At 55.9% G+C, this 12,195-nt stretch overlaps 1 protein-coding gene across 14 annotated transcripts in view; it reads right to left on the reverse strand.

Moving 5' to 3' along the window:
• Nucleotides 1-261: 261 nt before the first annotated feature.
• The window catches only part of PLEKHA6 (pleckstrin homology domain containing A6), a 116,185-nt gene continuing 104,251 nt past the window's right edge, over nucleotides 262-12,195 (reverse strand). For 10 of the 14 annotated variants that reach the window (XM_080648849.1, XM_080648850.1, XM_080648851.1 and 7 more), the window contains 6 exons: nucleotides 11,846-12,022; nucleotides 10,475-10,642; nucleotides 10,267-10,400; nucleotides 9,674-9,819; nucleotides 4,586-4,709; nucleotides 262-3,952 (listed from right to left, as the gene is read on the reverse strand). In XM_080648849.1, coding sequence (XP_080504975.1) covers nucleotides 4,594-4,709; nucleotides 9,674-9,819; nucleotides 10,267-10,400; nucleotides 10,475-10,642; nucleotides 11,846-12,022 — 741 coding nt within the window. In that variant the 3' untranslated portion in view covers nucleotides 262-3,952; nucleotides 4,586-4,593. The remainder of the gene's footprint in view (nucleotides 3,953-4,585; nucleotides 4,710-9,673; nucleotides 9,820-10,266; nucleotides 10,401-10,474; nucleotides 10,643-11,845; nucleotides 12,023-12,195) is intronic. The other 4 variants (XM_080648853.1, XM_080648861.1, XM_080648854.1 and 1 more) reach the window with 2 other exon arrangements.

The following is a 12,195-nucleotide window of genomic DNA, read 5'->3' on the forward strand; positions in this document are numbered from 1 at the left end:
GCCAAGAAGATGACTGTGGTGTTGGCAGCATAGCATCATCCCTGGGGCGCAGGGAGGTGGCACTCTTTCGAGAACTCGGGGATAGCTGCCTGGGAGGAGGGGGAGATGCAGCTTGAGACCGAGGGAGAGGGGTGGCGGTCCATGTGCTTTGAACCTGCTCTGCTCTTCGGGAAGGCCTGGCCCCAGACCCACCGTAAACGGCCATGAACCCTGAGGCCAGCCACAGGCAGACATGGACACAGAGGGCAAGACACGCACCACTTGTACAAACCATTTTATTTCTGGTGTTGGCTTTATACAAACTCGCAATATACAAAAGCAGAGCTCACGGGGGCTCTTCAGCTGCTGAGAGCGGACCCCAACTCTAGCCTATCAGGCAGGTGCCCCCTCCCCGGGAGGGGCTTCGGCTAGAAAGATGCTCAGGGGCTGCTACAGCTGCCGGTCCCCTGGCAGCGATGCTGTCCGTTTATCTAACCTGAACTCTTCTTCTAAGGCCACTTTTATGCTAAATAAAGACACTGAGATCAGACATTTCCTTGTATAGTTTATTGTCTAATACTAGCAAATCAGATTGGCCCCATTATGTGCATAAATAGATATATATATGTGTGTGTGTATATATATACATATATATATATGTATATTTCATATTTTTCCTTAGTTTTAAGAGCTTCCAGGTGGGGTTGCCTAAAGGGGAAAGGAATTCGGTTCTTCTTGCTATAGTCAGCCCTGCCCCAAGAACATGCCTCTCGCCAAGGCAGAAATATGTGCACAGCTTGCAACCTCAGAAAATCTTTAAAGTGACAGAAGCAATATTTGATTGCAGCCTCTCGGTTATTGATCAGGGAGGTCATGTGCTAATTGGGAAGGCTCTAGATCAGTAACCAGGAGTGTACCCAGGTGGGTTTCTTAGCCCTGGGCCTCCATCTGGGCCCCATTCATCCGCAGCAAGATGGAAGCAGGGGCCGGTAAGTGGTGAAGTTGGGAGGTCAGGCTTCCAATGCTGGCCGGCAGCTCTGCGCTAGTTCCAAACCCCCAGATTCCTGATCTGGACAAAAGACTCCCATCCTGCCCAGATCTGTACAAGGCAAGAGCCCCTTGCCCACCTCCAGTTGACAAGCAGTTTGGAAGACTGAGACGCTACATTGTCCGTGGGACCCTCCTCAGCCCAGAAGCCGACTCCGCAGTCTGGATGCCAGACCGAGGTACCAGGCCCTTAGGAACGGCCCCCAGAAGAAAGGTCACAGAGTGAAACAGATGCCATCAACGCGACCCAGAGCAGAGGCCACGTGAAAAGGAGTGTGGGAAGTCCAAGGAACTCAAACACGTCTGCGCTGAAGGACCAGGGATCTCAAACCATTTCCTTTGGCCTTTGCACCATTCCCTGGGTCCGTCAAGGGACAGACTGACATTCGTGTTTGGCACAGGTGGCCATGAAACTGCCTGCCCCCTACAGCAGGTGATGGAGGGAGGCCGGGAGCACATCGCTGGGAGGTGCCTGCGTGGGGCGCTCGTGTGCACACACTTACACGCTTTCTTCCACAGGATTCATACCCGAGAACCCTAGAGGGTCATTAAGAGTGGACAGTGTAACTAAATCCTTCGACCAGGACTTCTGAGAGCACGTCCTGCCCTGGGGAGATGCTCTCGGCTGGGCTGTGGGGACCAGCCCTCTGCAGACCGGGCAGTGGGAGGAAGGGAGCAGCTGGGGAAGGGGGGGCGGGGTGGAGGCCAGACCTAGAGGCAGCCACCCCAGTCTCCTCCGGTTGTTGGCCAATTCCATTTAGGCATTGCACATTTGAAAATAGATTTGCTTTCATAATAAAAGCGTAAAATAGATCTGTCTTAAAAGAAGTCTTTCTCTCCCCTTCTTTGGATCCAAAGCATGGGGTACAGCCGCAACATGCTGGGAATGGTGTGGGGAGTAAAGGAGAGAAGACGGGCCTGGGCAGGAGTTCTAGGAGAGGATCCGACACCCAAACCAGTACGTATCTTACATATATACCTATAATGTGTGTACTATTCATAAAACATATATTAAGGCATGTAAAGCAACATAAAGGGCCAGCTTTATGAAATAGGAGGTGACAGAGGTGACAGACGAGCAGACATTGATCCTTGGTATTTTCCATGTATTTCTTAAAAATATCACTTTAAAAAAAGGAGAGACAGATAAAGGAAGGGGAAGGCATGGAAGGCCCTGAAAAATCTGTGTCTTGTGGATGGAGGAAGGTGCGGGCACGAGGAAGAGCTGGGAGCCAACCCCACCTGCCAGTCTGTCGGGGAGAAAGGACCGTTTGGGGTGCTCGAGCTGCGCTAAAGACGGGAAATGAAGCCAAAAACCTGCCACAGGTGAAGACGAGTGGAACCCCCAGCCTGTAATCCCTCAGAACGACTTCCTAAGCATCTAAGACAGTGCCTAGCACATAAATGGTGCTTGGTAAATATCTGTTGAATGAATTGTCACCATTACTTGCATATGAACCAGTAACTGCCCCAGCCCAGCCGTGAAGGAGGGAAGAATTGGTGGGAGATAAAGTAGTTGTTCTTAGGGCGGCTGGAGGTCAGGCTGGAGTCTCAGGCAGCAACTCGCAAAGAGAAGGCCTAGGAGCCAGACTGTTCAGCCGCACTCTCTCTCCTCCCTCCTTCTGGCTACATTCATCTCATGGTGGGCGGAGCGGAGGAAGAATGAGTTTGCTTCTGTCTCTCCCGCACTGGCCTCCCTGTCAGGTGGATCCCGAAAGAGTCAGCCAGAAGGGCGTCCTTGGTACAGCCTCCACGGGTCCTTGTCTGGGAGGCCGGGGGTGTGCGGCAGGGTCCTGGCATCTGGCCTCCCAGGTGAAGGCTCATTCCCTCTCCCCAGGCACACCGGCAGCTGGCCCACAGCACATGCCAGAAAGTGCCACCAAAATGGTGAGGAGAGGCCCCAAGGCTGACCACACCCTGCACAAGACAGATCCTTCCTCTGCCCCCAAGCCCAGTACCAGAGGCAGACACCAGGCCCAGGCCTTCAGAGGGCCCTGTGTGCCCTGGACTGGCCTACCCAGCGCCCTCATTTCCACCCACCCCCATGCCAAGCACTTCAGCCGAAGGCCACCGTGTGCTCACTGGTGGGGCCTCCTGGGGCCTCGGCACTGGCCTGGGGACAAGTTGGGAAGGGCCAAGCTGACAGTGTGGCACGGTCCTTGGCACCACGCTAAGCCTCACCCCGGAAACCATTCCTGTCCTCTCTCCGTCTCTGTCCTCTTACTTGCGAATGAGCCCTGCTGCTTCTTTCCCTTCCTTTCCTAGGACCTCCCTTCCTTCTCCTCCCGCTTCCCAACCTCCCCAGACACTGCCCAGACCTGCTCTCTATCCCAGCCTGCCCTGTCTCCGGGGAGCCAAGGCGCCTCGCCCCCTCTCTCGTCATCTTGTCTTTGGCTCGGACAGGGTGGTTCGTCTCCACGGGACTGCACAGGAGCACCCACAGCAGGGATCAGAGCCCTAGGCACAGCGGGGGCCGTGGGGGGAGGCGCTGACGGGGAGGGGATGATGGCAGGTGCTGTCCTTGGTGTCAAGGAGGGTGGCAAGAGGCAGAGTGTCCCTCTGCTCCTCACCTCTCGTCCCAACCTCAGATGGTCCAGAGCATCTTCCCCCAGGGCGTCTTCTCCATCGGGGAATGTTCCAGTAGGGCCATCACCACCCCAGCCAGTCAGGCCTGGGCGTCCTGTGACTCGGGCATCAGACAGGATGCTTTCCGCTCCATCTCAGGACCGGAGGGACCGCGTCTGAGCAGCGAGGGCTTCGGGGCTGAAGCCTCCGTGCTCCTGTGGGCAGCAGCCCTGGCCCTCAGTCTGGCTCCTCGCAGTTTTCCCAGGAGAGCACGGGGGCGGGGAGGGCCGGGGCTCGCGGGCGGCGCTTCAGAAGGTGGCTCCGTGGAGCTTCGAGGCGGTGGCCTCCGCCAGGGCTTGCACTGAAGAAAAGGGACATCGGTGAGAAAGGGGGCGCACAGAGCGGACTCCAGACACTTTCCCAGGAGCGAGACTGGTCAGACCTCGAGGACCCGCCGCCTCCCTCACCCGAGAGAGAGAAACAGACCGCAGTCCTGTGCTCTCCGCTCGCCTGGCACTGAGCGCCCTGTGCTGGGGGGAAGGACGGGGCACAGCCTCTGGCTATAGAGCCTGACGTTATTGTAATTTACAGTGAGGTCTGGGATAAGTAAGATCTGGGCGAAACGGCTTCTGGGGGCTCCCCAGGCTGTGTAAGTCACAGGAGCTATAGGGGAGGGTGTCCGGGAAGCCCCCTCGGGACAGTGGACAAGGGAGGCCTCAGCTCTGTTCCATCTGCTTCTGGAGAAGCAAAGCCCATGGCATTGGCATTGCAGCTCCAAGCAGCCGCCCTGCCAGCCAGCCCCAGTCCAGCACGGGGCACCGGGACCCAGCGAGGGGACACCGGGCTCAAGCAGAGGGGTGGCGGGGGAGAGCGACCAGGCACTGGGCGGAGGGGAGAAGCAATGCCGGAATGAGAGGGTGCAGATGGCTCAGTGGGGGTGAGGGCAGGGGTCCCTCTCCCTGGGGTGGAGGAAATACAGTAGAAAAGTGCTTACGTCGGAGCTCAGACCCGCATGGCATGGCTGCTGTCGGTGCCCCGTGGGGATTCAGACGAGAGGGGGTTGGCTGGTGAAGTCGGGGAGGCAGGGGAGGTGGGAGGGCTTGGGGTGGCACATTGCACTGGAAACAGAAATGAACAGGGAGGTGAATGGGGGGGGATGTGCAGGGGGGGGGGCGCGGGGAGCAGGCAGCTCTTGCCCCAGAGGGCAGAGAGCAGGGCAGGCGACAAGCAGAGAGAACAGTGGAGCCTGGGGACCTGCCCAAGCTGAGGCAGAGTGGCCTGTCGGGGCGCTGGGGAGGAGAACATGGCCCCAGGGGAGACCTGGCCGAATCCAGGCTTTGCTGGGACCCAGTGTGGCTGGGGCCGGGGCCAGGCCTGGCCTTGGGGCCCAAGGCTCCCCTCCCACTGACAACGGGAAGTTGGCACAAACCTCCATAATGTGCACAGGGAATGGGGTGGCGCCTTTCCTGCGGGGATAGCGCTCTGCGAATGATTAACAGCACAGGAAAGTCGCCCCCACTTATGACGATCGAAGTGAGGTGATCACCATGTTAATTGATTCCTTTAAAATGGAGGCTTCTGAGAGGCTGAGAGTGAGTTCTGGTAACTCAGAAATGTGTGCCCCGCCCTAGCTGGTTTGGCTCAATGGATAGAGCATCGGCCTGCAGACGGAAGGGTCCCAGGTTCGATTCCAGTCAAGGGCACATGCCCGGGTTGGGGGCTCAGAGATTCTCTCTCATCATTGATGTTTCTATCTCCCTCTCCCTTCCTCTCTGAAATCAATAAAAATGTATTTAAAAAGAAAGAAAGAAAGAAACGTGTGCCCTGCTGGTCGAAACTCTGTGCACAACCCAGTGAAGGCAAACTGCCATCTACCCCCGAAACAAACCTACACGCCTTAAGGTGCTGACTTTGAGTTAATGAGATTTTATTCTATTTCATTATTATTCCATGTTGAGAGCAATGAGACGCTGCGTTGTTAGGGACCAGCCCTATGCAATCCTGGCCCCTGTGCACCCGCAGCCCAGCTGTGAGTAAGCAGGAGCGAGCGGAGCAAATGTCCTCACTGCGGCTCAGAGCAGAGCCAGACCCCGCAGGGTCTCCCGTTTACTCCGAGAGAGGGATCTAGGCGTTCAACTTCCGCTCCCTGCGCGCCCCCACCCCCGCCGCCCCGCCGCCGGACCTCGCCACCTTCCCTGCCCTGTGCAGGAGACAGGGCCAGTGCACCGCCTACCACAAATGTGCACACACCACATATGTACCGAAGACACGCAGCAGGGAGTCGTGTCTGCCACACACAACATGGACTGTGCATGAGATGCAGCTAAACCGTATCCTTACTTACTGCACACAACTCAGATTCATGTGTGTGTGCGTACGTGTGCACATGGCTCAGCACACCTATAACTTCACACTCAAATGCATTCACAGATGCTTTCGAAACACATTCCTGTGCATGTCTGCATCGCGATGGCTAGTTCTCTGGCAACCTCGGTTTCTAAAACAGTCAAAAACTCAAAAGCTGAGCAAGGACTGCCTCAGGGAAGCCAAGTGGATGTTACAGTGTACATGCAGGGAGTTCTTCCAGTGACTCGGGAAGCGCTCCTTGGAGTCCAGGGACCCTGAGTTACGCGCGACTCTAAGGCGCTGCCTGGCTGGGGTTCCAGCCCACGGGAGAGTGAAAACAAGAAAATTAGAAAAGAAAGAGGAATTGAGGGACCCATGACATCCATAAGAAGGCACAACCGAAGAGAGAAAATCTTTGGCAAAAAGTAGGCATAACTTTAAACGTGTAACAGTTTGGGAGCATTGAACGGAGCTACAAACAGGTCTGAACCATTTAAAACCCCTCAGGGCAACCCTTGACAGAGGTCAGCAAAGTAAGGCCATTTTTAATGACCCTAAAGCAGTAAGAGCAAGAAAGACTCTGCAGCAGGTATGTGCTGGACAGATGTGGCATTATACTTGTGCTCCCAAGGCCTGCCGCATCTGCATGCGCCAATAACCAGTCACACATACGCACATTCATGAGACTGCTCTCCCCACACCCCATGCAGACAGATGTTCACAAATATTGCAATGTACACACTGCGCACAAAATATACACAAACGTTTTTATCATCCCTCGTTCTGCAGACAAAGCCAATCACACACGAACACGTGCATAAACACTACCTCCACCCTGCATTGGGCCCCCTGGACACATATACCTACACTCCAACAGCTTACCAAGTACACCTGTCTCCACACAACACCCATGGACATTTTGCACTCATGTACACACATACATACACACGCCTATATTTGTACTCAAACATTCCCTCTCCCCCATACCACACACTTGAATACACACAAATACATGCATATCTACAAACAATACTGATTCAGACACTCTACATGCCCTCATGCCATATACACTGAGTGGCCAGATTATTATGATCTCTGAATACATAATAATCTGGCCACTCAGTGTGTGTGTGTGTGTGTGTGTGTGTGTGTGTGTGTGTGTGTGTATATATATATATATTATTATACATATATTAGAGGCCTGGTGCATGAATTCGTGCATGGGTGGGTCCGGCCTGCCTGGCCAGGGGGAGGGGACTTGGACAGTTGGCCAGCCTGCCTGCTGGTTTAACTCCTGGTTGAGGGGACAATTTGCATATTAGCCTTTTATTATATAGGATATACACTGAGTGGCCAGATTATTATGCGTTCAGAGATCATAATAATCTGGCCACTCAGTGTACACGACCTGAAAACTGCCACACCTTCCCCTATAGTGCGGACTTGCGTCCGTGCACACTGGGTGTTATGGCCCAACGCTGCCACACTCGTCACTGACCACACCATCCGTGCCACACAGCCACACTCAGGCACTGTCCTCACGCCCGTGCCCAGCACCCCATGCACACAGGCCCAGCACCCCATGCACACAGGCCCCCAGCATGGACGGTGCCCACACCATGTGTGCCCAGGAACAGTCCTCGCTGTGCCTGGCAGATCAGCAGCTCTGGGCACCTGGGCCATAGACTCTGGGTGGTGGGGACAGTGGGCTAAGTCTGAGGTCTGGCCCTTCCACAGCCATTATTTAAATAGTTGGGGTTTTGGCAAAACCCAGGTGCCGTGTGCTCTCGGTGCACAGACCCTGAAATGTAAGCCGGTGTGTGTGTGTGGGGGAATCTGAGAGGCCCGGCGTGTTTTGTTTCCGTGAAACCTGTGGCTGGGGGACTGTCGGAGAGAGCGCCAGGGGCTGGGGCAGGGGCGGAGGGAAGGATTAAGAACAATATTGTGTGCTCTAACCCTTGAAACAGGAAGTTTCCTTTTGCCCAGAGCGTGTGGAATTTGATCTTTGGAGGGTTCAGGAAGGTTTGACCGGGGCCTCCTGGCAGCCAAACTGGTTCTGCTGCCTCTGGCTACAGGATTTCCCTTGCCCTCAACTCCAGCCCAAGGGTGGCCTCTCTCTGAACTATCTCCAGGGGCTTCCCCAGGACACCCAGCTCATGTCCACTACACCCTAAGTGCCGTAGGTTCTTCCTTAAGGCTGACTTAAATCCTTCTTGTAGCCCAAAAGCCGCTGGTTTCTGAAAATATCCATGTTTAAAATAGCTAGAAAAACACAAATGGCTCCTCTTCCTGCTTCAGCCATTGCTATTTCAACGAAATACCAACTACCACCATCACCAACAGCACTACTACCCCAGCTGGCAGGAGTTTCCTGAGCACGTACTGAGCGCCTGGCACTGTGCTGGGTGCTTAGCACACGCTGTGTCTGTTCCTCACACCAGCACACCGGTGTCTTAATTTGAATTTTACGGAAGAGGGACTGGAGCCTCAGGTAGCCGGCACTGAATCCTCGTAAACACCGCCATCCCCTCCACTGACTCCCACCCAGGCTGCTGTACCTGTGGGCCAGTGCCCCATGGCTGCTTCCTGGACCAAAGTCATCAAGCCTGGCATCCTTCCCGGGCATCCCTCCTGGCCAGCCCCAAAGCCCCCTCTGTTCCTCTCCCTCTTCATCCCAACCACCTTGTCTTGAGGGGAGACAACAGTTCATCTTCCAGCCTTCATGACTTAGCACTGTCTCTCCTCTACCTTCCCTGCTCCCGTTCAGAAAGAATCCCTTTCATTCTTCCCACCTTCATTCATCTCGTTCTTGCCTATTACACTCCCATCTCCTCTGGGCGATGTCTCACAGGCTGAGGAGAATGAGTCCTGTTGACTTTGACCTCACGGTGTCCATCCGGGACCTGGTGCCCTTTGGACCCTGTGAGTCAGCTCCTCAGACTCATCTTTCCTTAGCAGAAAGGTGTGCTGGGGTCAGTAGCCAACGTGGTGATTGTTAGCACGCTCAGCCCCTCGGTTGGTGCACCCTCTTTCTCATTCTTCCTCTCCGCATGCAGCCAGAAGGGGAAGTGAGCCCAGAAGGGGAAGTGAGCCCAGAAGGGGAAGTGAGCCCTTGCTGGTTTGGCTCAGTGGATAGAGACTCAGCCCGAAGACTGAAGGGTCCAGGTTCGATTCTAGTCAAAGGCACGTACCTTGGTCGCAGGCTCGATGCGGGAGGCAACCATAGGTGTGTCTCTCTCACATCGATATTTCTCTCTCTCTCTCTCTCTCTCTTCCCCCCCCCCCTTCCCTTCCACTCTCTCTAAAAATCAATGGAAAAATATCCTTGGGTGAGGATTAACAAAGCAAAGAAGAAGAAGGGGAAGGGAAGGGTACCCTGGAATACCTGGCCCTCACCCCTCAAGTGGTAAATACTTTGAACTTTCCCAATCAAGTCAGTAATCACCTTTCTCCGTGCTTCCCAACCTGCCCAGGTCGAGTGGCTCCCTGTGCTCCCGGATGGCCGTGGCCATCCCGCTATACAGGGGCGAGGAGGGTCGTCACGGCTCTGAGATCCTGCACCTCAGCAACTCCGGCCTCTGCACCCTGAACCTAGCACAGTACCTGGTGCCCAGTAAGTGCTCATCCTGCCCTCGCCCTGTTCCTCTCTAGCCCTGACCCCTGACAGCGCCGTGCCTCCTCCCCTACGTGGTCGGTCAGCCATCTCCCTGGCGGAGCGAGGCCCAGCCCCTCTCACCAGACAGCATGCGGCCCCGGCGGGAGGCCTCGGTCGCCAGGGCGCAGGAGATTTCAATCCGCTTCTCCTGCTCCTGCAGCTGGCTCTCTGAGTCCTGGGACACGTCCACAAGGTCCCCCTCGCCGATGGGCACCACGTTCTGCATACTGAGGAGGCACAGACACACAGACATGGTGGGGGGACAGGATGTCCAGCTGGCCTGTGGGGGCATGTGCAGGCTCTGGTCCCCAGCAAGGCTGTCCCCCAGGGATGAGTGGGACCTGGCAAAACGCATGTTGGGACCCTTACCCACAGTGCTTTACAACAAATTAGAAGGTTCAAGTGCACGTTTAGGGCTGCCTTGGAGGGGAGAAGTCACAGAGGCAGCCCATCAGTGTGTCTGGATGAGCATGTGCGTGAGCTCACAGTCCTCTGGGCACCCACAGGCAGCTCCTGGCCCACCGGAGGGCCAGGCCCAGATCGCTGCCCTGAGCCACGGCCTCCATTCGCTCCACTCTGGGAGAGGCTGGGGTCCCCTCGGTCATGGGTTGGAGTGCTGGTGTCCTAGGTGCCAGCGGGGGCAGAAAAAGTGCAGGTTCCCCCAGGCCAGTTACCTGGACTTGGCAATGAGTGTCTTGATCCTCTCCACCTTCTTCTGCTTCTCCTTCAGCTCCTCAGGGCTCAGGGGGGTGTCCGGCTCCAGGTCGATGTACCGCTCAGGGATGAGGACTTTGTCGGGGGTGGAGAGCTGTGGGGGGACCGTGGTTATCGCTCCACCCCTCCCAGGGTTTCTGCCCGCCCCGCCCCCTGGACTCGGCTCACCTCCTTGTTGATGTCCACGTCGTAGTGCTGGGGCTCCAGCTCCATCTTGCGAAGCCGGGCGATCTCCTCCCGCGGTGTCTCGTAGGCCTGCCCGCCAGGCTCCTCCGCCCGCAGGGCAGCCTCCAAGTTGGAGATGTCCACTTCATGGATGCTGCGGTGACGACGCACCTGGGGACACGGGCACCTCCACTTCTACCCGTGCCTCCCAGGAACCCTAACCATGCGTGCCCCCGCTGTCCCTGCCTGGCGCGCCTGGTCTGGCTGCCACCCCATGGCTCCCACTGCAGAGCCACCCTGCCTACTGCCTGTCCAAAGCCTGCCCGCCTGCCAGGACCCGGAGGCAAGACTTCATCAACATTCTCACCAGCATTCGTCACCCCCCACCCCACCCCTATGCCCTTTGGTCGCCTCCTGTGACATATATTTGGGCAGCTGATTCAGTGTCTTACATTCAGTGTCTCTAATCACTTCCTATTATTATGGAAGTTCCAATCCACCAACTGGAATGTAAACGGTCTGAGGGCAGGATTTATGAGTCACAATTTTTGCATATTTCAGAAAGAAAAATTAGGCAGATGCCTTGGGCTCCTCCCAGCCCTGCACTTAATAGCTGTGTGGCCCAGGACTCCCTTAATTTCTCATGACTTGGTTTCTCTCTCTCTAAGGATAATAATTCCTAACCCTGGGTTATTGAAAGGACTAGGCGGAGAACGGGAAAGGGATGGGGAACTGTACTGAGCCGTGCAATGCTGAGCTGGCACAATGATCGTCAGGATACCTAGCCCAGTGCTAAGCCCACAGAAAGTGCTCTAGAAACGTTTGTAAGTGGTGGCCACTTGTGGGTGGTGGATGGTGTACTGCTCTCTATTACCTGAATGGTATGTAATTTGTTTCAACCAAAACAATCAAGGCATTCCTATTTGTGAGTTAGTTTTCTTTAAACACAAAGGAAACACCCAGCCCGACTGGCATGGCTCAGTGGTGGAGTGTTGACCTATGAGCCAGGAGGTCACGATTGGATTCCCAGTCAGGGCACATGCCAGGGTTGTGGGCTCAATCTCAATGTGTGCGTGCAGAAGGCAGCCAATCAATGATTCTCTCTCATCATTGATGTTCCTCTCTCTCTCTTCTCTGAAATCAATACAAATACATGAAAAAAAGAAGAAGGGAACGCCTGCAGCAGGATCTCCTTGCCCAGTGGGCAGAAGCCTCCCAGGCCTCCAGTGCCCAGTGTGGGTCCTCCCCAGCCCCTCCCTCTCTAAACCCCAGCCTACCCCCAGAACTCCAGCCCAGGCTGGCCGCACCCACACCCAGGAGTAGGCAGTGTTGACTACCATCTGGCCATGCCTGTGGGTGGCTGGGAGGACTTACCACTTTGTAGGCTGGCCGGGGGCTGGGGTCGGGGGCAGGGCTGGCAGGAAGCTGCAGGCTCCTCCGCTTCTCCTTCATGGAGCCGCTCTGGTGGCGCCGCATGCGGTCGATCTGCTCCTCCACGCTCATCTTCACCTTGCCCTCGCCGGGGAACACTGCACTCTTGGGGCGCTCCTGCTGCGGGGGCAGGGGGTGGGGCGGGGGGAGACGAGGCTCTGAGAGGTGCAGGTCCTTCACCCAGCCTTTCAGCTGCCCTGATCCCTTAAGATTTCCCTTCCGTGGGAAACTTGCCTGTAGTCAATGGAATAGCAGTTCCCGGAAGATATGCCCAAGTTCTGACCCCCAGGACC

The sequence above is a fragment of the Plecotus auritus genome, assembly GCF_963455305.1.
Source record: "Plecotus auritus genome assembly, chromosome: 12".
Classification (NCBI taxonomy): Eukaryota; Metazoa; Chordata; class Mammalia; order Chiroptera; family Vespertilionidae; genus Plecotus; species Plecotus auritus.